Source organism: Sarcophilus harrisii, chromosome 2, assembly GCF_902635505.1.
Source record: "Sarcophilus harrisii chromosome 2, mSarHar1.11, whole genome shotgun sequence".
Taxonomy (NCBI): domain Eukaryota; kingdom Metazoa; phylum Chordata; class Mammalia; order Dasyuromorphia; family Dasyuridae; genus Sarcophilus; species Sarcophilus harrisii.
The window spans coordinates 630,184,707-630,211,044 of record NC_045427.1 but is presented as its reverse complement, the minus strand read 5'-3'; the positions used below and the strand labels follow the sequence as shown (position 1 = coordinate 630,211,044).

General features: G+C 40.1%; 1 protein-coding gene and 1 pseudogene across 1 annotated transcript in view; both read left to right on the top strand.

Annotated features, from left to right (window-relative positions):
* The first annotated feature begins 16,795 nt into the window (after positions 1-16,795).
* The window catches only part of ETFA (electron transfer flavoprotein subunit alpha), a 72,141-nt gene continuing 62,598 nt past the window's right edge, over positions 16,796-26,338 (top strand). The window contains exon 1 of the mRNA XM_031956797.1: positions 16,796-17,115. Within this exon, the coding sequence (XP_031812657.1) occupies positions 17,047-17,115 (69 nt within the window). The 5' untranslated portion in view covers positions 16,796-17,046. The remainder of the gene's footprint in view (positions 17,116-26,338) is intronic.
* LOC111718517 lies at positions 17,126-25,740 on the top strand (annotated as a pseudogene).

Here is a 26,338-nt window from a genome sequence, read left to right as displayed (position 1 = left end):
GACATCTGTTCTCTCCACTGATCTTCGGAGTTAAGGATGACCTATAGGCTGTTGGCCTGGGTAACTGGGAGAATGGTGATGTCTTCACAGTAATAAGGAAGTTAGAAAGTGGGGAGGGTTTGGGGGAAAGATAATAAGCTTTTTTTAAGAGCCCTGGAGTTTAAGGCATCTGCAGGATATCTGGCTTGAGAGATGAGACTGGAAGTTAAGAGAGAGGTGAGGGCTGGATTCTAGGAATACTTGAGCGGTTTATGAGTATCTTTCTCTAATGCTGTCATGTAGAGCCCCCATTAGCTATATTCTCCCCACTATTAGACGTCAATAGGTAGCGCCCCAGTTCTACTTAGCCACTTAATTCAATCAGCTTTTTATAAAGAAGTATTTATTTTGAAGAAACAGCAGGAATAAATGTATAAATATCCCCCCAACATTCAGAAAAGACAAGGACCTAGGTGTTGAGGAACTTTTGCTGATATTTTGAAATTCAGTGTTGTAGGGTCTAATATCTTCTCCTAGCACAGAAAAAGATCAAACCCAGAGGTCTGGAGCATTTCACCAGGGTGCTTGGGCACAGTGGGGAGAAGCCCCCAAAGCCTTGCTCCTTATATCATTATCTCTTACTGGTTTGGTCTGATCAGAACTCCAGCAGAAAGCCAAAGAGAAACTGGCTAAAGAACCTAAAGAGCCAGTACAAGTCCTGATTATGTGGCCAGTCAAAAAAGACTGCTAACCATGTGGTTAACAGAACAGAACATCGACCCATCCCACAAAGGCCTCTCCTTAAGTCTCCTTCACCAGTAGAAGGAACATTACACCAGTGCTCATTGTCCCTCATTACACTATCATTTAAAAATTATTACTTTCTCCAGTCTTTGAAGCTTATTCCTCTGTGGTTCTTTTTGGACTTCAGCATCTGGTAATAATAAAGACAAGGATTATTAAAAATACACTGAGGGAAGCTGTTTAAATTATCCGGAAATGTTAGCGGTTTCACAACTTGGATTTTCCAAGTTGGAAATGGAAGGCAAGAGCTAAAAAGGCCTCCTTTCTGGAAGCAGATATGGAGGAACTGGGGTTGAAATGAATCAAAGAGGAGGGGGTGTGTTTGAACTGTGCAAAGGTATTTTTAGACACAGGCAGGAAGATTCCAACTGGCAAAGTTCCCACAGACCCAGACCCGGTTTCATTCCCTATATTTAGCAAAGTGACATATCATTGTAAAATAATGACCAGTCAAAGACATTAAGGACAAAGGCTACATTAGAACACAAGTCTACAGAGCACAAAATAAATGGGCTTTTTATAGTCAAATACATACATATATATATATATATATATATATATATATATATATATATGCTTAAAGAAGCTTTTTAGCTTCCCCTACAGTGAAAGAGCACTGGCTCCATAGTAAGAGGACTTGGGTTCAAACACCATTTCTGACTTTGTCTGTGGGACTTACCTGGGTCTCAGTTAGCTTAGCTATAAAATGAGCACACTGAAGTAGATTGCCTCTAAGGTTCCAGCTCTATGCTCATCATGCTATGATTTAATGACTGTATCACTCTTTGTGTCCTCTTCATGTGAGCAAAAATTTGGAAACAAAATAGGTGCCCATTTGTTGAATAATGACTAAATAATTTGTGATATATGAATGTAATGAAATATTAATTGCAATATAAGAAACACTAGGCATTCTTGTATAAAATTATGTAGAGAAAAGTAAACAGAACCAGGAAGACAATATATACAGTGACTGGAACAATATAATTTGGGATTATAGCATAGACAGAAGATGAGAATTTAACCATAGACTAAAGCACAAAATTAAACTGTGGGTCGCATAACTGAATGTGGGAGTCCTGGAAATTTGACATCAGTAAACAATTTCTGAAATGCAACAATTAAAAATTTAGTCAAAACCAAGTGCATAATGAATCCCAGGTATTTCTACCAGTATTGCCTATATTGCTTCACATGACCCCTGTGATCTTGGATCTGAAAACACAACACCCACGTTTTGTGCTGCACATGCACAAATACTTCCAGAAACACCTTGGGTCAGATTCCAGATAGAATAACATGAACATTTCTTGGGCAACATGGGGCTGTGGGTGGAAAAAGTTTAACAAGAACTAGGCTAAGGTAAGACTATTTGCTGCTGGGATTCAGAGTCTGAATCTAGGAAGATAAGAGGAAGAGAGTTGAAAGGACAGATTTCAGAATTGTATCATTTCAGGAGCACCATACAAATATGAAGCTGGTGTGATGTACACAAGAGTTGTTGCCAAGGAACAAGTTCACTTGTGTAAATAAATAGCTTTTGAATAGATAAATCAGAGAAGCAAAACTAAAGAACAACTAGTTTGACTGAAACATGTTGCCTCTAAGTGTTTGGTCATGCACAGATGAATCAACTCTGCTTCATAACCTTATTCATTAAAGTATTTTGGGGGAAAATTTCAGAGTTGTAAATTACTGAGCCCGAGCAATTGAGCCTCCTTGGCAGGTTTCTGGTTTTCCACCCTTCCCCAAAGATACAGAGAGCATTGATGGGAGAGGGAGACTCAGGTTTACTTGTGGATTGTGCATTTGTAATTGCCTTTATATATACAAGTATCCATGATATTATTTATTTTGACTTATTGCTAAGGAAGTTATATTTAAGGCTTCAAAGTGTTATCATTAGGAGTGGCTGATTTGTATAAATGGAAATGCATTGATAAGGTCTTGGACCATGGTGAACAGGGAAGCTTTCCCCTACTGTTATCCCCACTTCCCCCAACAAGGCTATCTTTGGATCCCGGGGAAAAGTTGAGTGTGATAGCAGCCCTTCTTTGGGAACTTGGGTATATAAATGTGAAGGCAAATCGTGTTAATTGTATGCATGGGTCAAAGGATTAGAAGCTGATCAGGAACCGGTGTGGTAGCTGGGTTCTGCTCAAGTTGAAAACTTATCTGTCAGAGCCCTGGGTGTCTGGGTAAAGCTAGAGGTATTCTGGTGAGATGAAGAAATGGATTAGAGCCCAGACAAGGAGCAGGCTGGGAAAAGTTTATATTCTATTTTTTTTCTTCTTATCATTAATCATAATGATGAAATTCTCATCTTTTTGATTGTGTTCAGAGATAGAAACAGTTCTAGTATAAGTAGCCAGCCAATCATCATTATTTTTCTTTTATATTTAAAGTTCTGGGGACTATTCCAAAGATGGAAAAAATAATTATTTTTTTTTAGTTAAATATTGGACTATAAACTCATTTTCATTCTTGGTACAACTCTGAGGGCAGACAGGACTAGGGAATGATATGTACCTCATTCAGCTTCCTTATAATTTTCTTCCACTAGCCTCTCTATTTAAAAAATCAATCAATTAATTATTTTTACAGGCATATATTAACTATCCCTCCAACTGAACAATAAAAAAGGGAAAACCTTCTTAACCAACATGCACAGTCCAACAAAACAAATTCCCACCTTGGCCACATCCCAAAATATAGATCTCACGTTGCTTTTTAAGTCTATCTATCACCTCTCAGGAAGTAAAGTCTCTATATTCTAAAGCTTTTTGTTCCATGTAGCTTAGATTTGTGACTCTTTGGTACCCCCACATCTGTTAATATTGATATCAGCATTATAATCATCCTTTGCTGATTAGCTTTGAAATCTCCTTACACTGAAGCCCTTTAGTTTAAACCTCTATCTTACAGTCACCTCCCCAGAGCTTATGTAATAGTTCAGTTGAAGAAGGTCTCTTTTCTAACTTAAGCCATAATCTTCTCACTGGATAGGAGGATTTTCCATCATTCTGGCTCTTTGATCAATACCGGCTAAGACAAGTCTTGTAGTTTCATTACTTTGGGTAAGAGACACTTTTTCTTCCCAAGACAAAAGTCACATTCTTTTCTCTCCATCTGTGCATGTGTCTGTTTGTGTGTATAATTAACAAGATGGAACGACCACTCTTGGGTTTATTTTCATCAGGATAATTTCATTATATTAACCTCTAGTTCTCAGACCATACCAAGTGCTTAAGAAAAAAGTAATTCCCTCTCCCCTCCTCCTCCTCCCCTAAAGAAAACTGGGTCATGGACTTCTAAGGAAATAATCCCAGGCAACAATAGATTTGGCTTCTCTCCTAATTAATTGTCCTTCCTCATGATCGTAATTCATTCTTAATCAATTCACCAGAATGATCTCTATTTGCAGAGACCGAGGAGGTACAGCCTTGCTGACCCCAACATAGCGGGCACGTCATATTTTATGCCCGCGACCCTTTGCCCAGCTGACCAGGAGAAGCCTGGGTGATATATCAGCACATGCAGGCCTGGCTGAGCTAATCCCTACCCAGTTATAAATTACAGATTCCAAAAATACTCACCCCTGGGGCAAAAGGCTCCTTCTACTGGGAATCAAGATCACTTGCCCCCCTGAAGTCAATTTGTCTGCTTTCTGGGTGATTTCCGTGTTTGGAAGAGTCTTTTGAGGTATACTGAACGCTTTGAAGAACTCTCCCTAGCAGAGAATTGGTTGGCCAAGGAGATACTTTGTATAATCAACAGACATGCCATTTTTAAAAGGCCCAAATTATATAAAACACTTTTTTGTTGGGTTTTTTTTAAGGTAAGGGTGATCTTTAGCAAATAGTTGATTTTCTTGATGAGTTGATATTGAAAATTCATTTTCCTTCCATGCAAGGAATGGATAGTCTGCAGATTAAACTATAATATATCAGATCATAGAATGGAAGAATTTGAGATAATTTAGTCCAATCCCTACATACAATGGAAATCTCCAGTATGACATATCTGGCAAGTGGCCATGAGATCCTGGCTTAAAGACCTCCAAGATAGGGGAACCACTTTGTTAGGACTCTGCTTGTTAGGAACTTTCCCCTAACATCAAATCTAATTGTCAGTTTTGCAGTTGCCTCCCAAAATTACTTCTGGTTCCATCCTCTGGGACAAACTCAACAATTCTAATTCTAGATTTCTTTCACAGGTTAGTCTTCAAATTCCTCAAGAACATCATCACGCCATAACTATGAGCCATCTCTTCCACAGTTCCTTTAACCAATCTTTATATGTCATGGACTCAAGGTCTTTTACTATCCTCGTTTTCCTCTCCAGCTTCTCAAGGTCCTTCTTAAATCTAGAACCCAACACAATACTCTACAAAGCAGAGGACAATGGATTCACCATCACCCTATCAATGGAAGCTGTGTCCCTCTTAATGCACCCCAATATCTCATTAGTTTTCCTGGTGGCCATAATTTACTGCAGACTCATATTGACCTTGTGTTCCACTAAGCAACTGCTTTTTAAACACGTCCCCTTCTTCTCGACCTTGTGAATGTGACTTTTTGTATCCAATTATAAGAACAAATATTTATCCCTGTTGAAATTCATCCCCAGTCTTGGTTCTAGCCTAAGAATTAAGTGCCTCAGTCTCTGGTGCCGATGGGTCCCATTTGCTGGTGATTAAAGCCTAGTGTATGAGGAAGAACATTCATGTTGGAGTCAAAGGCTCAAGTTCAAATCCTCTCTCTCCCATTTATTAGCTGGATGAATATTGAGTAGTCATTTTGCTTTTCTGGACCCCAGTTTAAAAAAACACAAAGGGGCAGCTAGATGGTGCAGTGGATAGAGCACTGACCTTAAAGTCAAGAGGCCTTGAATTCAAATCCTTAATAATTCCTAGCTGCATGACCCTAGGCAAGACACAACCCCAATCGCTACACACAAAAATTAATTAAAAAAACACAAAACAAGACAAAATTCCTGCAAAATAGAGATAATGAAATTACAGCTTCTGTTTCCCAAGGACTGTGTAAGGTTTAGATTGAGCTAATGCTCATAAAATATTTTGCAAAATTTGATATTCTACATAAACACCAGTAGTTTTGCTGTGATAATGGTGATGATTCTGATGAAGATGACTTTAGTGGCTCTAATCCCTCAACCAATAAACACTGATTAAACATTTACTATGTGATAGACATTATATCTTAGAAAGACATATATGGATAAAGAGAGAAAGAAATAATGTTGTGGATTAAGAGGGAAAGATACCCTCTCCATCTTTCTTCTTTAACACCACAGGTTAGGACTGTTAGAATCTACGACTACTGAGGTATGGATGTAGATTGTGGATGTGGTCATTGCTAGTACAGAGGGAGAAAAGGAACAAGGATAGAGCTTTGAGGAACTCAGAGGGTTAATGGGCAAGCCCCAGATCCAGGAAGAGACTGAGAACTGAACTGATAGGTAGAATCAGGAAAGAATAATGTCAGGGATCCTAGAAAGAAGGGAAAAAAGGATAATTAGCAATGTCAGTCTGCAAAAGGGTCAAGAAGGATAAGGACCGAGAAAAGTCCACTGGATTTGGCAATCAAGAGCTCATGTAACTTTGGAATGAGTTTGGTTAAATGATGAGGTTGGAAGTCAGATTGTAGAAATTTAAAGAGAGCAAGAGAAAGATCATGGAGGCATCGACTGTAGACAATCTTCTCAAAGAGTTTAGCTATAAAAGGAAGGAGAGATATGGGATGATAACTATTGATGATGGTCAAGTGAGGACTTTTTGAGGATGGATGTGTTTGTAGGCAGTATAGAAGTAGCTTTGAGAGATGGGGAGAGCTTGGGGAAGATTAGAGATTGGAAAAAGGGGATTATAAAGGAGCAAACTGGAATGGAGTCACTTCTTCCTATAGGAGGTTATACCTGACATCACTATCACCACCATTATCATCTTTCACTGTCACCTGTGAGACTTTGGATGAGTCATTTATTTATTTCTTAAAGCTTTATATTTTCAAAATATATGCATAGAATTTTCAACATTCACCCTTGCAAAACCTTGTGTTCCAAATTTTTTTACCTTCCCTTTGTCCCACACCTTTCCTTAGATGGCAAGTAATCCAATATATGTTAAACACATGCAATTATTTTATACACATTTCCACATTTATCATGCTGCACAAAAAATTCAGATCAAAAAGGAAAAAAATGAGAACAAAAACAAAAAGCAATCAAACAACAACAAAAAGGTGAAAATACTATGTTGTGATTTACAGTCAAACACCACAGTCTTCCCTCTGTGTGCAGATGATTCTCTCCATCATAAGACCAAGAACTGGCCCGATTCAGCTCATTGTGGCTGAAAAGAGCCACATCCATCAGAATTGATCATCACATAATCTTGCTGTTGCTGTACAAGATGTTCCCTTGGTTCTACTCATTTCACTTAGCATCTAAGTTCATCTATGTCTCTTATAAGGAAGAACATTCATGTTGGAATCAAAGGCTCAAGTTCAAATCCTGTATCTCCCATTTATTAGATGGATGAATATTGGGTAGTCCTTTTGCTTCATCTAAGTTCATCTAAGTCTCTTGGATGAGTCATTTAAAACAAATCTTATTTGTAAAAAATGAGGGGATTTATTGGTGTAGATAATATCTAAGGTCTCCTCCAGAACTAAAACCTATGATAGTATGAAAAGAGCATGGGGCTCAAGTCTTAGTAAAGCACCTATCAAATTAAGCCAGTGGATTACAGAGCACCCAACCCATGAGAATGATTAGTGGTTCCCAAGTAGGGAGGCAAGGATAAGTATGTCAGGAAGAACATATCATACTAAGGCTTGGAGAGCATAGGGGAGATCCTAGCTAATTCTTAGGTCTTTGCCTCCTTTTGCCCACGATGGCAAATTTGTCCAACTTCAATGGCCATGAGGCCATCCTCTGGGCCAGGAATGGTGAGAAGACTGAGCCTGAAGTGCTCTTCTATCATTATGTGATTCTCAGAAGTGGCTCCCCTTCAGTTTTTCTGCCAGATGCTTGACTCCAATCTAGGCTTCTGCTTTTATACCAGCTTTCTAAGATGCCACTAAATAGTCCTTCAATCAATAAGAACTGATTTCCTATTAAATCTAGCTAAAATATCTTTGATTGATCTGATCCAGTTGTCATCTATTCTCACCTGGTTAACATATTAGGGTGTAATTAAGTATGACTTACTTTAAATAAAGTGGAGTAATTGACCAATTCAGCCATCTCATCTTTACACTATCTCCCAGTTTTAATGCTTTCTTCCTCAGTAAATCCATTGCAATGGGTTTGACAATACCAACAGTCCCAAATTTTGAATGGTTCTTGAGTGACTAAGTGACATTATCTTTTTTAAGCACCTTTGCCAGTGCCTTGCACTAAAGTGTGTCAGGAAAAACCAATATTGCATAATTCACTATCACACTTAGGAATTAAGATTCTTCTGTACTTCCAAATACATGGTGATACAATTTTAAAAAGCAAACATCATTTTATGAAGTTATATTAGGTTATCAACTTTTGATGTTTGTAGAAGCCTTTCTCCAACCAAAACAATTAAAGAAAAGGCAAAGAATTCAAGCTTTCCTTTTCAGAGGCAAAGCCTGGCCCCTTACAGGGCACCCTGAGCAAGTAGGACTCTCCCCATGGGATGAAGGATATGAGGTTCTAGAAGTCACCCCCACATCCTTCAGGTAAGAAGCCAAACTAATTTGATTTGGTGCTGATGTGGCAATTTGGTCCAGGGAGGCTGGGCTACTCTTTGCTTCCTCTTTCATGGAGGGATTCCCCCTATTCTAGGCTAATAATAGCTGCATTTAAACTGGCTCTGAGTGATATCATAAGCAAATTTGAAGAACTAAGGATAGTTTATCTCTCAGATCTGTGAAGAAGAAAGAAATTTATAGCCAAAGAAAAACTGGAGGTTATTATTGAATACAAAATAGGTAATTCTGATTATATTAAATTAAGATTTTTTTAAACAAACAAAACTAATACAGACAAAATTAGAAAGGAAGAATTAAACTGGGAAATCATTTTTACATTCAAGGGTTTTGATAAAGACCCAATTTCTAATTTATATAGAGAATTGACTCAAATGTATAAGGAGTCAAGCCATTCTCCAATTGATAGTCAAAGAATATGAACAGACAGTTTTCAGATGAAGAAATTGAAACGATTTCTAGTCACATGAAAAGGTGCTCCAAATCCAAATTGATCAGAGAAATGCAAATTAAGACAACTCTGAGGCACTACTACACAGTTTGGCTAAGATGACAGGAAAAGATAATGACAAATGTTGGAGGGAATATGGGAAAACTGGGACAGTGATACACTGTGGTGGAGAGCATTTGGAACTATGCCCAAAGGGATATCATACTGTGCAAAGCCTTTGATCCAACAGTGTCTCTATTGGGCCTATATCCCAAAGAGATCATTAAAAAGGGAAAAGGACCCACATGTGCAAAAATGTTTATGGCAGCCATTTTTGTAGTGGCTAGAAACTGGAAACTGAATGGATGTCAATCAATTGGAGAATGGCTGAATAAATTATGGTATATGAATGTTATGGATTATTATTGTTCTGTAAGAAACCATCAGCAGGATGATCCCAGAGAGGTCTGGAGAGACTTACATGAACTGATGCTGAGTGTAAGTGAGCAGAACCAGGAAATCATTGTACATGCAATGTATATTAAGATTACACGATGATCAATTCTGATGGACGTGGTTCTCTTCAATAATGAGATGATTCAGGCCTGTTCCAATGGTCTTATGTTGAAGGGAGCCATCTGCATCTAGGGAGACAACTATAGAAACTAAGTGGGGATCACAACATAGTATTTTCACTTTTTTTGTTGTTTGCTTGCTTTTTTTCTTTCTCATTTTTTTCCCTTTTTGATCTAATTTTTCTTGTGCAGCAAGATAATTGTATAAATATGTATGCCTATATTGGATTTAATATATTTTTTTAGCATGTTTAACATATATTGGATTGCTTTCTGTGTAGGGGTGAGAGGGGGAAGGAGAGAAAAGTTGAAACACAAGGTTTTCAGGGGTCAATGTTGAAAAATTATCCAGGCATATGTTTTGAAAATAAAAAGCTTTAACTAAAAAAAAAAAAAAAAAACAAACCTGGCTCTTGATCTGAGATCTAGAACTGGGATCCTTACTTGCTGTTTTCCCCCTATGGCCATAGCCTCCCCAATATCTGCTCCCATTACTACTTTGTTCAATAATTTTCCTAACGTCCAGAAAGTTTCAATTCTTTAGTCTGACATTTTTAAGACTTGACATAAATTGCTTCTATTAGGTTGCTCCATGCACTCTGGGATCTAAGCAAAATAGGCTATTTTTTGTCTCCTAGAATTTGCCTCCCATATCTGTGCCTCTATTCAATAGACTCCTCAGCCAGCCACCCATCAAGTCTTTCCTTATAAAAGATTTTTTAAAACTAAGTATTTCAGCAAAACCAATGGACAAATCAGTGATGTCTGATTGCTCACCAATAGTCCTCTAATGAAAGGAAATTGTGTTCCCTTACTAAGAAGTAAGGGCCAAAGATCATCTGTACCCAAATAAAATGATGTCTCCTTTTGGACACATCTCATAACTCTACCTGTTGATAACAACTTTTACTTTGACCTTCCAATAGTGCTTTATTTTTTTTACCTCTCTAATAAATTTGTATAATTATCGTTGTGTATTATAGCTTTCTATGAGACTGTAAACTCCATGAAGGCAGGGTTAAGATCTTATCCAAAAGATCTATATCTCCTCTAGGCCTACTTCTCCAGCTCTAATCATTCAGATTGTAATACTTCAACTTGGGCTTTTAGGGATCCAAATACACCTTTGATTGATTTAGTAAGCAGTCTTGAACTCTTATATCTACATTAATTGAGGGTAGATCACAGTACAGTATTTTCACCTTTTGGTGGTGGTGTTGTTTATTTGTTTTTTTTTTTCCCCTTTATAATTTTCCCCCTTTTGATCTGATTTTTCTTTGCAGCATGATAAATGTGAAAATATGTTTAGAAGAATTGGCAATGGAGTTTAAAGGTATTTTAAAATTCCTTTTTTTCCGTTACCAACATACATGCTTTATTTTTATTTCTCCAAAAATATGATCAGCATACTTTCCAATAATTCCATATTAATCTATATTAAATAATTTGGGCTATCAAATTAACCTTTTGATATAGAGAAATTTTTAAAATACACATCAAAAGAAAACTTTAGTTGGTCTTGTACTGTACTAAAATGTTTTGTTGCTTTAGTCATCACCTCAGAGTAGGCTCATAGAATCAGACATCTAGAGTTTGAAGATGCCTCTGAGGGCCAACTGAGCTCAATTTTACAGATCGGGAAATTGAAATATTATTAAAATGAAAAATAAATTTTTATTTTTGTTACATTTGAAGCTCTGGATTGACTTCCTCCTTCCCTATCCCACACAAGAGAAGGCCATGATATCCATATCTATTTATCTATCTATCTATCTATATCTTATATTTGTATAAATGTTTTTTTACTTATATTTGTATAAATATAAAACCCTACTATATATATACTGATATTTATAAGTTCTTTCTCCAGAGGTGGATATTATCTTCCTTCATAGGCTCTTTATGGTTGATTTGACTATTTATAAATACTCAGAATTATTTAGTCTTTCACAGTTCTTGAAATAATATCACTGTTATTATATACAACTTCCTCTTTGTTTTGCTTAAATATTCCTAATAATAATTTATTTCTACTTAATGCTTTAAGGTTTCAGAAACTCTTTGCAGTCAACACCAATTGTGAGCTCTTAGTTTGTCACAATAAACCTTAACAAACCATCTGAAAGCAAAGATCCTTGGTAAAGAAAGGGAATTGATGCACTGGTGGGAGTAGTAGTGGGGCACGAAAGAGATAGGAGAGTAGGAGGTGGGTGGAATTAGAGCCACCAAGAAATTAAACTGAGACATCAACTTAGAGACATCGTGGTAGAATGGAAGGAATCTGGGACCTCGATTCAGAGAGATCTTGTTTTGATTCCTAATTGTGTGACTATGGGCTAGATATTAAGTCAAACTTGGTGAACTCAGTTTCCTTATCTATAAATGAGATTGATAATAATATCCACAATGTTGACCTGCAACCCATTGTGAGTCTTAGCAGGGGATAATGTCTGTATGGTGTTTTGCAAACCTTCCAAGAGTCAGTGTAAAAAACACCAAAATCTATTTGGCTGGATCATTGAAGGTGTCAAGCAGTTCTATGCAGTAAATCTGGGCGAGATTGTGAAGGACTTTACATGCAAAAGAGAGATTTGTATTTTTCTCTTAGAGGCAAAACTCACTGGAGTTGAGTAGGAGAAAGACTCTGGCTCTAGAGTTAGAGGACCCAGATTCACATCTTTTTTTATGATACAATCTGACTTTGGGCTGATCAATTGAATCTGTCTGACCCTCAATAAATGATCCCCTCTGAGGTGTCTTCAAACTTTAAATGTCTGATCCTATGATTCCACACTGAGGTGTCCATTGAAGCAACAAAAATAGATGAGATTCTCTCAAGAAAAAAGACAGACCCTTGGGAACTGTCCATCTTGAAGGAAAGAGAACTGCATGAGGAGCTGGGAGAGGAGAGAGAGGAGTTGTTAGTGAGTTTCTCTACAGAAGAGTGGGAGAATAGTCATAATGAATTTATGGGGAAAGTGGGAGTCATTCACATTGTATGGTAGCACAGGATAAAGGAGGGTGAGTTTATAAAAAAGTGCATTCTTGTTCTTTTCGACAATAAGGTGGTTAAAGGTGATTCCAATAGACTTGAGATGGAAAGTGCCATTCACTTCCAGGAAGAAAAACATGGAGACTGAATGTGAATCACAACATAGTATTTTCACCTTTTGTTGTTGTTTGCTTGCTTTTTTTCTTTCTCATTTTTTACCCCTTTGATCTGAGTGCAGCATGATAAGCATGTTTAGAAGAATTGTATATGTTTTAACCTATATTGGAGTGCTTGTTGTCTAGGGGAGGGAAGGAGGGAGAAAAATTTGGAGCACAAGATTTTGCAAAAGTGAATGCTAAAAATTATATTTGCATGTATTTTGAAAAATAAAAGGTTATTATAAAATTTTTTAAAACTCCATTATGTTTAGCAACTAGAGTAGAGTAGATGTGATGGAGTAGAGTGATGGAGAAAGAAACAAAAGTGCAAAGGGCTGAGGACTGTTTGAATGATGAGATAGACAGTGGAGGCTCTTCCTAAGTGATTGCCATGGAAGAGATGTACAGATATAGGAAAATTGTTTCAGAAGGATAAGAAAAAGGTAGCATTTTTTTTGGTTGTTTTTCCAGATAGAAAAGACTTAAACATGTTATATTCTGAGGGAAACAAATTAAAAATGTTGAAAAACGCAACATGGAAAAGGTTTGAATGATGTAACAAGATCAATGAAGAAATTGAAGGGAGAATATCATATTGAGAGCAAAAATAGAGATTAAGCTTTAGCAAGTTCAAGGACCTTTCTTCTCTGAGATTAAAGGGAAGGTGGAAAGAATGGTATTTAATAAAACATTCAGTAAAAATAGTATTTCAAATTTGGAGTTGGAAGGGGTTTTGGAAATCACATTCCCTCATATTAGAGATTTAAAAAACCAAAAATCCCTCAAAGTCATACAGGGCCAACTTAGCAGAGTCTTGACTTGAACATAAGTCTTTTGACTACAATTCCAAAATTTCTTTCATTAACACATTGCCTCTATTATTTTCTGCCTAATTCTTACCTAGCCTTAACCACTGATTGGACTTTGCCTCAGTCAAATAAAGAACTTAAAAAAAAAAAAACAAAAAAAAAAAAACAAAAAACAAAACAAAAAAAAAAAAAAAAAACAAGGTTGACCACTGCAGGGGGGGAGGAGGAAGAGTGTCATCTCCAGTCATCTTGATCTATATCTGGCCATTGGACCAAGGTGGCTCTGAAGAGGAAAGTGAGGTTGGTGACTCAGCACAGCCTTTTCTTGTTTAAATACAATTCACTTACAAGTCACAGTATCACCTCCTTGATGTTATGTCTTTCTCTTTGAGAAAAGACAACAACAATTTCTCCGATAAGATTGAATGACTTGGGATGGTTTCTCTGTCAAGTATGACATTGATTAAGCTCCTACTATGTACAAAATTTAGAGCCAGGTTTAGAATTAAACAGGAGAAAAGAAAGTGGGTTAGATTGCCTTCAGAAATTGCAAAGTTCCTTTAACTACTTTCAAAATGCCAATAGCCTATGAGTGTTGTTGGATGGACTTGAGTCATAGAACACTAGCCTCTGAAAAATTAAATAGGACTATAATGGGGCTTGAATTGCAAATGAGCTTATAGGGCCAACTCTGGGATCATGCACAAAGCTGCCCTACCTGCTTCTGACTGACCACATGGGCCCTTTGGGAATGACTAAGCAATTTCCTTATTGGCTCATGAGCCAGATATTTAAAAGGGGGTGACCTATGTCTGGTATATTTGACTGGAGAGGTTGGGGGTGGGGAGAAAGTGGCCTTTTTTTCTTACTCTGGAATACAACCAAACTGCAACCACGTGGCAGTCAAAGCCAGTATTCAGCTTTAGGTCTGAACCTGAGTTTGGGACTGCCTCTTACCTGTTTGTCTTAGTCTCCGTTGAATGGGCATCAATTCTAAGATGGACCTAACCAGGCTGGTAGGCTAGCTTGTGGGCCCAGAAGTTAGGAGGTCCTGGGTCTCTTAATGACAGCTAAATCCCAATAATCAAATTCTTACAACTATTCCAGGGCTTTTAGAGAAAAGGACCAATAGGCAAGGGCTGAGCCAATCCCTGGCCTGGCTTCCAAAGACATGAACTTTTTAGTTCCTGGCTAAGTGAACTGTCTAATGAACAGTCCTGAAAACTGTGTCACGTTTAGATGGTTTTAAGTATCACCCTCTTGGCAGAATACAACAATAGTTTTGAAGTCTTTCTGTTAATGCGTTTGTTTTCTGCCTAGCATTTTTTTCCATGGGTAGGAAACAAATATCTGTGCCATACATATTGTACATGGAATACTCCAGACCCTAGCCATGAACCAATCATGTATCTTAAGCAATTTGTCTGAGGCGCTGGAATAGGGGATGTAACCTTAGCCCATGGTCACTCAGCTAGTCTCAGTGATCTAGTTTAAACCCAGACTTCCCTTGATTTCAAGTCCACAAGGCTAAGCTCCGTCAAATTGAATCAATAAGCATGTATTTATTGCATACTTACTATGTGCCAGGTGTTGAACTAAATGTAAGGGATACTGAGAAAGGCAAAAACAGTGTCTGTTCTCAGTTGGGGGGATGAACTTGCAACCTATGATCTACATAAAAGACAAATGGGAGGCAACCTCAGAGAGTGGAAACCGTTGGTTGAGGGGTGGGTGGGAGATCTGAAAGGCTTCTTGTGGAAGGTAGGATTTGAACTCAATCTTTTTTTTGGGGGGAAGTTAATTTTATTTATTCAGAGATTTGTCCCTTCCCCCAATTATCTCCCCAGGCATTTCCTTCCTACCTGCAATAGTCTTAAAGGAAGCCAGGGAATGCGAGCGGAGGTAAGAAGGGAGCGCATTTCAGGCATTGGGTACAGGGTGAGGAAAGGTACACCTGTCTGGCACAGTAAGAAGGCAGGTATCCCTGGATAGCAGAGTAGGGAGAAGGGCGTAGGGGAGCAGTAGCCCCTCAGGGTTAGGACTGCTGACCCTTTTTCAGCGCCAATCACCCACCTCTGCTGTCGTTCCCCCATTTCTGATCCGTGACCTCCAACATTTGAAGTGGAAACAACAGAACTTTCTTAGCAGGTGGGCCAAACCAGGCTCAGATAACTGACAGGCTCCGGGGCTGCCGGTGAGTTGGGGGCCCGCGAAGACTTCCCTACAGGCATGGGCATCTGGAGCCATTTCTTTCAGGGACGATGACGGCGTTGGCAGCCAGCGCTCTGGGGCACTTGGCGCTCGGTCGGACACTATCCTGGGCCATCACCCGTTATCCTGGCCCTGGGCTCGGAGGGCTCTGGAAGAGAGGAGGCGGCGGACGGTTTTGCACCATCTGCCTCACTCACGCACAAGTCAGCACGTGATCAGGTCTATTACATTGTTGGGCCAAAAGGAAAGAGACAGAAAGAACACCAAGAAGCAGGAGTTTATAAGGACGGGAGCAAGTGAAATGAGCAGAACAAAGAAAGCGAAATACGCAGCGTTAAAAACTGGAAACAGTATCACCCCCGCAGGAAATTGAAGGAACCGTGATGGGGGGTCCTTCCCGCTGCGGGAGGGCGGGTTCCTCGGGCGTTTGTGAAGTTCGGCCGCCCTGGCGGTGGGAGCCTGGAGGGTGGGAACAGGACACACTTTGTCAGGCTGCTGATGCGCGGGTTGGTTTGGCTGGACTTTCCTTCTTCATTTTTAAGAATTATTTTTTATTTTTACGTTATTGTCAGAGAGCACTCGGCCTTGGGAGTTAATGTAGTTTTTTGATTTTTTTTGGTGAACAGGAGGCTTCTTATTGGAGAAGGTGTGTCCGGAAAGGAAGGCAGAATAAGAAGTTCTCCATACAAATTTACGCCTCACGGGAGAGGGGAGGCAGGACCGATTACGCGCGCACTGTGTGAGTGACAAGTAGGTGAGGAGCCTGGGGGCGGCGCCTCCATCCGACGGCCCGAGTCCTGCCAAGGGCTCCGAAGACCCAGCGGGGAAGGTGCGCACGGGGCCCGTCCCGCCCGAAGCGCGCACGGGGCCCGTCCCGCCCGAAGCGCGCACGGCCCCCAGCTGCCCGCTCCCGCCCCTTCCGCTTCCCGGGCCCGAGCCCGCGGGCGCCACGGGCCGAAGGAGCAGGCGCGGCCCGCCCAAGGTCACAGCGCCCAAACGGGTCCGCCCGCCCCTCCCTCGGGCGCCGCCGTGGCCTTTGCCCTACTTTCTAGCTCCTCCTACTTCTTTGAGCCCCGCCTCGACTCCCGCCACTCTTGATTGGCTGCGTGGCTGCCAATGGGCTTCCCCCGAGGCCGAATTCTCGCTCTTGGCCTGCGTTTGGGAGTGTGGGGGGTGTGTGCAGGGGCTCGGGCCAGGTCTCGCGAGAGTTGGGTCGGTCTACGAGCCGGAGGAGAGTCGAGGTCCGGGACCGGAGCGGGCGCCGGAGCGGAGGAGGCTGGTCCAGGGCAGCAGCCGCAGCCGGCGGCGGGGGAGCAGCAGCAATGGCGGCAACGGCCATATTCCGGGCGGCGGCGGTGGCGGCGGCCCCCGCGCGCCTGAGGCGGGCCACGGTGAGGGCAGCTGGGGCCGAGGCCCCAGAGCGGGAGACCCCCGTGAGGGCCCGAGCTTGGCGGCGCGCCCGAGAAGGCGCCTGCCGAGTGCGTGGCGCGGGGCATCCCGGGGAGGGGAAGCTGGGCCGTGGCTGTCTCCGTGGGCAGGCGGGAGACTGAGACTGGGGGTGGAGGGGCTTGCGGAGCCTGGACCGAGCCCAGGCCCTCGGACTCCGGCACCAGAATGGCCCGAGCCGCCCTTTGGGAGCTAAGCCTCCAGCCGCCCCCTCCCGGGCGACTCCCGAGCCCCGACTGGTCGGAGTGGGGGCCAGACCCCGACCTCTGACCTCGCAGCCGTTCCCGGAAGTCCCCCCAGCACTGACAGCTCAGAACCCCCTGCGGGACGTCATCTCCCCGACTTCTCCGGACTTCCGGTGGGGGGGCCGAGGGGGATCCCCGGTTCTAGCTCCCGCTGTGGGTCTGAAATCTCCCCGGGACCCTCCTCCCTGCTCTCAGCTGCCTCGCAGCCCCGGCTTGTCCGTAGCGCAGAACCCGGGCCGTGGGACCCCAGCCCCTCTAGGCTCCTTTGTTGGGCCGTGGGGTGACCCCTTGGGAGGGCCAGGCAGGGGTTAACGCTGGTTGTCAGACGCCCGGAGTGTGACTGAAGAGCCGGTCTGACCAGAATCCTGCCGGCAGCCATGTACCCATTGTAGAGGTGGGAAAGCCGAGGCCGGGCCCGTCCCTCCAAGTCAGCGCTCGGTGGTTTCTTCCTCTGCTCCCTCTCATCCCCCCTGTGAGGCACCTCTCTCCTGGTTCTCCTGCCTGGCTTCTCGCCAGCCCCGGGACCCCGGGCCCTTTCCCCCAGTAACAACTCCTCTGGGGCCCAGCAGCACCGGAGCACTGGGACATCTCTGTGCCGGTGACCCTCGGGCGCAAACGTTCCGCTCTGACTTCTCTGTTGACTTCCAGCTTCTGCTCTTCGGCCTGGATGCCCCGGAGGCCCCTTAACTCCACGTGTCCCGAGAGGAGGTCGCCGTTTCCCTCCCTCCGCCCCTCAGGCTCCCAGCTGCCGCCTCTCCCGAACAGCCCCTTCTCTCTTCTGACCCCCGTGGCAGCCCCCGGGGGGGCTCTGCTTGACCCAGGGTCTTCCTCCTCCCAGCCACCAAAGTCACTTACCCAACTTGTCACTCTCCTGCTCCTGACCAGTGATTCCCCGAAAGAAAACGCCCTGTCTGGCATTCGGAACGCTTTTAGTCCTTTTAGTATGGAAGTAGTGTAGAAGGCTTTTAGTCTCTACCTTTCCGCTCTTCTCATTCCTTATTCCCCGACACATACGCTTCTGTCCAATGACACGGGTCTCCTGGCTTTTCCATGAGTAAGACATTCCCTCTCAGCTCTGGGAACATACTTCCTCTCTAGCTACGATTTCGTTTAAGTTTCAGCTAAAATCCCTTCTTTTACTGGAAGCCTTCCTCACCCTTTATTCTAAGTCTTCTGCTACCTGCTTCCTATTTATCCAGCGTTTGTTATTTACTTTGTGTACATTTGCTTCCTTAACGCTTCCATTAAACTATAAACTTCCTGAGGGCAAGGATTGCCTTTTCTCTCTTTCTGTACTCCTAGCTCTTAGTGTACTTGGTAGGTGCTTAATGTTTATTCATTGATCCTATTCAGCGATTAAATTAATTTTATGCAGTGATTTAAGCAAAACGTGATCTGAGGTTCTAAATGTCTCCTACTCCTAGTTCTAGTGCTCTCTCGTATTATCTGAGAGACTTGTAAGTAATCCTCATAAAGTCTGACTTGGTGACAAGTATCTAAAGATGGAAATTTCAAATGGTCTTTGGTACGGTTCCAAAGGAATTTGCCCTTGACTTATTTTTAAATTTAGAAGTCACTCAAGGAGAATCAGTCCCTCTTTAGTCATCCAGGGCCCGTGCTTGATGAAATAAATTTGAATTACAAATATATGAGGAAAGGAATAACTGCCAGAGTGGGAAAACAAAACAGGAAAGAAGTCTGGACCTATTCCCCTACCCCTACCATATCAGTAAAATAAAAATATCATCCCATCTCTAGCCCTAAGGACAGTTGGGAGATGCATTAGGATAAGGGCAGGCTGTAGAGTGTTAACCCCGGGGGAATCTGAGTAACAGCTTAAAAGACCCGGAAGAGAGGTGTATTAGTAAACTAAAAGTGAGAGTTAATCCATTTTAGACCTTGGGATTCCCAAGAACTATAATTCTCCCTGTGGTCCTTTGGTAAAGGTCTTATGGGAAAACATTGGTATGAACACAGGAGAAAGTGATCAGTTGCTGTTCTGTCCATTGAGGAAATGCCTGAAGACAGGTGATCTCAAGCTTTTTTCCTTTAAATTGTTTCAGTCCATTTTACTCTAAAAATAAACATGGGGAACTAGGTGATTAAGGAAAGATTAAGGTTAGGAACTGTTTTTAAAGTTTATCTTTAAATAGTCTGCTCTGGTCAGAGTGTTACATTCTGTTCTGAGTGCTGGATTTTAGGAGGAACAGTGACAAGTTAGAATGTATCCCTGTTATAGCAGTTCTGCAGTTGAAGGAACTGGAGAAGAGAGTACTTGGAGTAAATTGGTGGTGGTCTTTAACTGAAAGATAAGACTTAGGGAACCAGGGTCAGGCCTGTGCTTTTGGCTTGGTCCAGGCCTCTAGACTTAGGAGCAATCTGAGGACAGCACAAGTGACAGCTATCCAAAAGGAAAGCAATGCTCTCATTGTAGAGCTCTACTGGCAGCTTGATGGAGGTGGGAGAAGGGATTCTGCCTCAGTGGTTGGATTGCATGACCTTGAAGGCCCTTCTCCACCCAGAAAATTTTGGAAGTGGAAGAAGTCAGTGTGAGGATCGATCAGAAGATGCAAAAGAGGTCCAATTCTCATCCTGGCTCAAGAGGTGGCTCTGAACACGTCCTTTGAGTTTCACTTTCCATCTCTTAAATAACAGTATGATTTTGTCACTCCAGTGAAGAAGCATAGAACAAAAGTGAAGGAAACGAGAGGAGGCCAGACTTGGTTCTGTTACTTTTGCATGGTGACATTAATCTGAATGTGAAACATTTGTACCTAAAGGAAAAATAGTAAAGAAAGGTGTTTGGGAAGGACATGAAGCATGCTTTCAAGGTCATCAGAGTTTGCTGTTAGGGCAGAGGTTTACTCTAAGACCTGCTTTGTCAGAAGCTATGGAAGTATTGTAGCAAAATCAGAAGGTTGGTCAGAGCCTTGATTGATGGAATTTGAACTCTGTAATCCACAATTTTGGTTTTAATCTTTTTTGAAAGGAGAATTGGAGCCAGTTGGGAGGGGGAGGTTTCTAGAAGAAATTTATTGTATGAGGCACATTCTGTAAAATGATGCTGACTGCCAAGGTGTCTATTTAGGGACTTTCCTGTTTTTGAAATGAAGTAAATTGAGCATGCTTTTAATATTGATATCAATGTCATGCAGATGTTTTTATCTGGATTTCTAAAAGCTGCCATGTTTTATTACTAAAAAAGGAGAGGATTAATTTATTTAATTTAAATAAAGTAGAATGAATTATAGAACTTTAGAAACAGTTATTGCCTTCCTTTTCATTTTATGGATGAGACTTGCCTGAGGTCACATTGCTAGTTAATTCTGGACAGAACTTCATCCTTTCCAGTTCTTCATGCTACATTCAGTTACATTATTGTTAAATTATTAACAGAAAAAAAGTGACTTTTAAAAATCATTTTGGGTAGAATTGAAGGGGGGGGGAAGTGACCAACATGCCTAAAGTAGACTATTTTTTTCCCCCTGAGATGAAAAGCAAAGACAAAGGAGACTGTATGTGTGTCTTTTCCTTTGTGTTTCTATTCAGTTCTTTAAAAGTTCTTTAAAGTGGATAGAAATGCATTTTTACCTACCTATTCTGCCAAACCCCTAAAATATAGGTTCCAAAATTATCATCTGAGGAGAGGCTGGAAAGTTTTCTTGCCACTGTAGATGATGGGTACTAGGGATGTTTGAGGAGAGACTGAAAGGAAAATTTAGTGTTCAGTTACATTCACACTCAAAAATTCTATTTGTAGCTAAAGTCTGTGTAGTTTTGGGGATCATTTCTGGAAATCTGAGAGAGACAAAATATGTAGTCATTTTTCTTTTTTAAAATTGAGCATCTCCACATCATTTCCCTTGGTTGGAGACATTTGTTCCTTTTCTTTGCCTGACGGTGCTGTGTGGTTATTTCTGTGTATCTCTTTCTATTTTGTTAGAGGTATGGAGCTGGAAGTGATCTTAAAAATCACGGAGCCCAGTCCTGATTTCAGAGAAGGAAACAGGGGCCTAATGGTCATGTGATTTGCCCACAGTCAACTAATGAGGGACAGACAGACAGAGTTGAGGTCTTCTAACTTTAGGTTAAAGTCAGCAAGCTTTTATTAATGCTTGCTGTGTGTCAGGTGCTGTTAAATGTTGGCGATGCAAAGAAAAGCAAAAAAAAAAAAATCCCTGTTCTCAAGGAGCCTATAGTCTAATGGGGAGATGGCATGCACACAACTATGTACAGATAAATCTGGAGTAAATTGGAGATGATTTTAGAAGTTAGGACTTGTTCAGTTATATCATTTTAGTTTTACAACTTGCAACATCTTCCCCTGTAAAATGCAGGAATTGGACTAGATTTTTTTCTCTTAAGAGATTTGGTCAGACTTGAGACAAATCATTGTGGTGGTTACAGCTGTGTGGACAGTGGATTGGAGAAGGAGAGCCTTGAGTCAGTGATTACAGCAGTAATCCAGGTGAGAGGCAATGAGGACCTGTAGAAGGCTGGTGACTTTGGGAATAGCAGAAGGGATGGAGGTGAAAATGATTTCTTGTTAGGGCATTCTATAGTTGAAAGTGCCTTGTCAGCACTGATATTCTAGATTCTTAGGGATATTTCTGCCTTTGATATTTTGTGATTCTAGTTTACCTCTCTAAGAAGAAAATGGCCTTAATCACCTCTGTTGAATACTTAGAACATGGTTGTGTGCTCCACAGATCATGGAAACTTAAGTTTATTCATTCATTTTATATGGAAAACATTTTTATTTAAAAATGTTTTTGTACATTCGATAAGTAGATAATGAGTGAAAGACACTGAGTAAACCATAATGATAATAACTGACGTTTATTTAGTACTTTAAAATTTGTGAAACACTTTATATGATCTCTTTTCAATCCTTACAGAATATATGTGAAAAGAAAGTAGCACACATACTTGGTGATTTTGTTTTGAGATAAATGACTGAGGCTGTTGAATGAATTGCCTAAATAAGAATCTTAAGTGGAATTTGAACCCAAGTCTCTGACAAGTCTAGCCCTAATTCATTATACCAAGCTGCCTCTCAAAAGTAATTCAAATAGAGTTCCTGTCTTCAAGCAGCTTAAATTCCAGTAATGTTACCTGGTTTTTTAAGTATTTGAGGCTAGTATATAATTGGGAGAAATCAAACTAAAACAACAAGCACAGTGTGGTAGAAAGAGCACTGGGTTGGGAAATAATTCTGGGTTCTAGTCACTATTCTGCCGTTGCTGACATGGGAATATTTTCATCTTAAAAGGGTGGTATTGGGCTTTATTATTTCTGTGGCCCATCCTACTTCTGTCATTCTATGATGCTAATAACATTAAAAAAAATAATACTTTGTTCCTTTTGGATAAAAATGTTTGACTATAAACTTCATGCCCTTCAACAAATAGAAACTTTCAAACAGAGAGACAAAAAAGGTTGTAATAAGATCATAAACTTTCATTATTTAAAGTTCAACAAAAATTAAGAAAGTGGTATATAGTTCCTCTTATTTGTTCATTTCTATTCTTTTTTCCTTTTTTGTTCAGATTTGGATCTTCTAGAGTGACCCTTCTCTGTTGATGCAGAGCAGCAGTGTGACTAACTTTAGTCTTAGAGAATTCGCTGAGGGAATGCCTGAGGGAGGCCCTGGGTGGTTATGACTTATCCATGGCCACTGCCAGCGTGTGCCAAAGACAGAGCTTGAAGCCAGGCCTGCTTGACCCTGAGTGTAATCTTCAATCTGCTACGCTACTACCTATTGTTTTTTGGTGGATTAATAGTATCTTGCTATGTTTTATATTCTAGTTTGTTCAGCTGTTCTTCAGTCATTGACCATTTAAGGTGTTTGCTTTTACAAATAATGTTGGTAAGAATATTTTTGTACAAATAGATCTTTTCCCTTGTCAATATCATCTTTATTGTGTAGTCTCCAGAATAAGATTAAAGAGTTTGTTGAATAGTTTTGTAACTTTAAAAAATTATTTTTTAGTTTTGTAACTTTTAAAAATAATTCCATTTTTCTTCATAAAGAGAACTACACCACGATTATTGTAGTATGCCTCATATTTCCAAGATTCTTTTTTGTAAAACAAATTAATAGTTTATATGAAGTTCTTGGATGCTTTTTAAAACATGACATGACATCAAACATAATAATGAAAATTTTTTTTTCAAAATTTTTGGTAATTGAACCTGATCTGAACAGTTCCAAATAGTAGCCATATCTAAGCCTTCTTATCTAATGTAATATGATCTTATATAATTCTTGTCCACATTATTCTATAATCTATAGTGAATCAGTAAGTTGAACTTCCTCTGTTAGTGATCCCAATCTTTTGAATATGAGGATCCCTTTTTAATATCTATATACTTTTTGAGACTCCTATGTTCCCGTAGTTACACTACAAATATTTTTTGACTGAGAGAATATATGACTGGATATTGCTCTGTTGGAATAATTCTGCAGCCCTCTGTTTGAGAACTATCCTTTCTTTTAGTATTTTATATGTATCAGTAAAATATGCAGGCGTTCTAACTATATTACCTTTGTTCCCACAAAACCACTTTGCTTCCTTTTCCTTCCATTCATATCTGCTCAGAAATAGATTTCTGGGCACCTCTGGAATAGCACCTGGTATGGGAATAGTAACCATTTGGCAATTCCATTGCTTATTAACCACTTCCAGGTTGCAGTTCTAAGTTTGATAGGAATGCTTGTGGAAACAAGCATTGTGGTAACAAGGGAGCAAGGGTCTTATCTAGGTATGAGTTGCAGTTGTTAGGGAATAGTATTCTCCCTGAAAATTTATAGCACCCTCACCTCTTTATACCTTCATACCCTTTTACCTTTATTATACCTTGCTGAAAAAGCAGCATGACATAAAAAATAAGCAGACACCTGCCAGACATCCCTTCTCCCCTTAGAGATGAGGGGATCCCAATTCTAATGAAGTGCAAAATCTAGAAATAGGTTTGAAAAATGAACAAACAATAACAACAAAAAAGAATCTGGTCATAAAAAGTTCTGTGAAGACAAGTAAACTCAACATGAGCTCAAAGATATCTGTAAGCAAAGCCTCAAAGAAAAATACAGATTGGATTGCCCAACAAAAAGGAGCAAATGCAGAAAAATTAAATGTATCCTTTCTGAATCATGATACAAAAATTATATTCAATAAGGGCCTTGGAAGCACAACTGTTTAAAAAATTAGTTGGAAACAAAAAAATTTAATCCCAAAGAAAGAATGGGCTGCTGCAAGCTTTTTCTTTATTGGGCTGGCAGCTGCAAAACCAGCAGCCATGAAAACCTTGATTAAATTGATAGGTCTTTGGATGATATCCCCAAGTTGGATAAGAAGAAAGAAAGCAAGAAGAATTTTCCAAAATGGAATATGAGACTTAAACATATCAGTGCCTATCAATTCAGGATGGGACAGTCCAGAGGGGAACTACAATAGCAGACTAGTTTTGTTAAAGAAAAATAATTGTTTGAGCCTAAGAGGAAGGATTGAAACTGAAAAAAGATGTTCTTATGCATTGACCTGGCAGCTTGGAAGCAAATGAGGTGGAATTGGCCCTATCAGTCAACCACCTCTAAGCGAGAAGAACATACAATAATATTACCTAATGTTAAAAGAAAGACAAGTTTTCAGGGGCAAAATGAAATGCAGATGAAACCAGCCCCAGGAAGCCTCAGCAGTAAAGTAGAAGGAATAACATTCCAGTCAGCTTTACGAGAAATAAATTAAATTAGCAAAAAGACATGCTGCAGCTTTTCCTTTTAGAAGAGGGCTAAAAGTTCAGACCCAGGTACATCCAGAACAACTTTTAGACTGATCAACAGCAAAGAGAATGGTTAAAGAGACTCTAATCTTAATGTTGGACTCCTACCATAAATGGAGCAATTTGGACTGTATCCATCTATAGTCTTGGAGCAATTCATCTTTCAGTAGGTCAGAAACCCATATTAACTTGTTTTTCTGTATCATCATTACTGATGAAAAGGGATCATCCTGAAGAGAAGAGTCCTAAAGGAGTTCCCTTATAATTTTACACAAACAGTGCTGGAAAACACACTAGAATGACTTTGAATGTTTTGAAATTCTGTAGGAACAAAGAATTGCTCTCATTTAGAACGAAGGAAACTAGCTTTGTAACTGTCCAAGGAACATTTGATTGATAATTACTTGTTTGAAAAGTTTAGTTGACAAAAGAAACCATGCCATAGAAATTCAGTGGAACTTTGTTTTGATACAAATCTTAAGTAACTTTTACTTATGAATAGTATTTTTTAATGGCATTTTATTTTTCCAAATATAGGCAAAGATAGTTTTTTTAACATTCACCTTTGCAAAACCTTGTGCTCCAAAATTTTCTTCCCTTTCTTCCTTCCTAAGACAGCAAGTAATCTGATATAAATGTGTGCAATTCTTCTAAACATATTTGTCATGCTGGGCAAAAAAAAATCAAAAGGGGAAAAAACACGAGAGGAAAAAAACAAGCAAACAACAGCAAAAAGGGAGAAAATACTTTATTTTAAACCACTTTAAGTTATCATAATTCTTTCTGGATGTGAATGGCATTGGAATAGTATTTTTTAAAAAATTATGACGTAGTCTCCTGAGATAACTCCAGGAAAATCTTGATCTATTCTTTTCTTAAAGGAATCCCTTTCAATCTGACAGAAAATTCCACATGGATTTAATTAGATGGTAAAAGATTAACATTCTTTGTTACTTATGTAGCATCCTTCTGTAGTATATGTGCAACAGTCCTGTAGAAGTTAATTGATTTTGTGATACTGATATTTAATATCTTTTATTTCTCCTACCCATTAACATTGCTTAGTCATGTCCATTGTAAGAGATATGAGTTTATATCAGTTTGTTTCTAATTGGTATTTGACATGGAATAAATTACA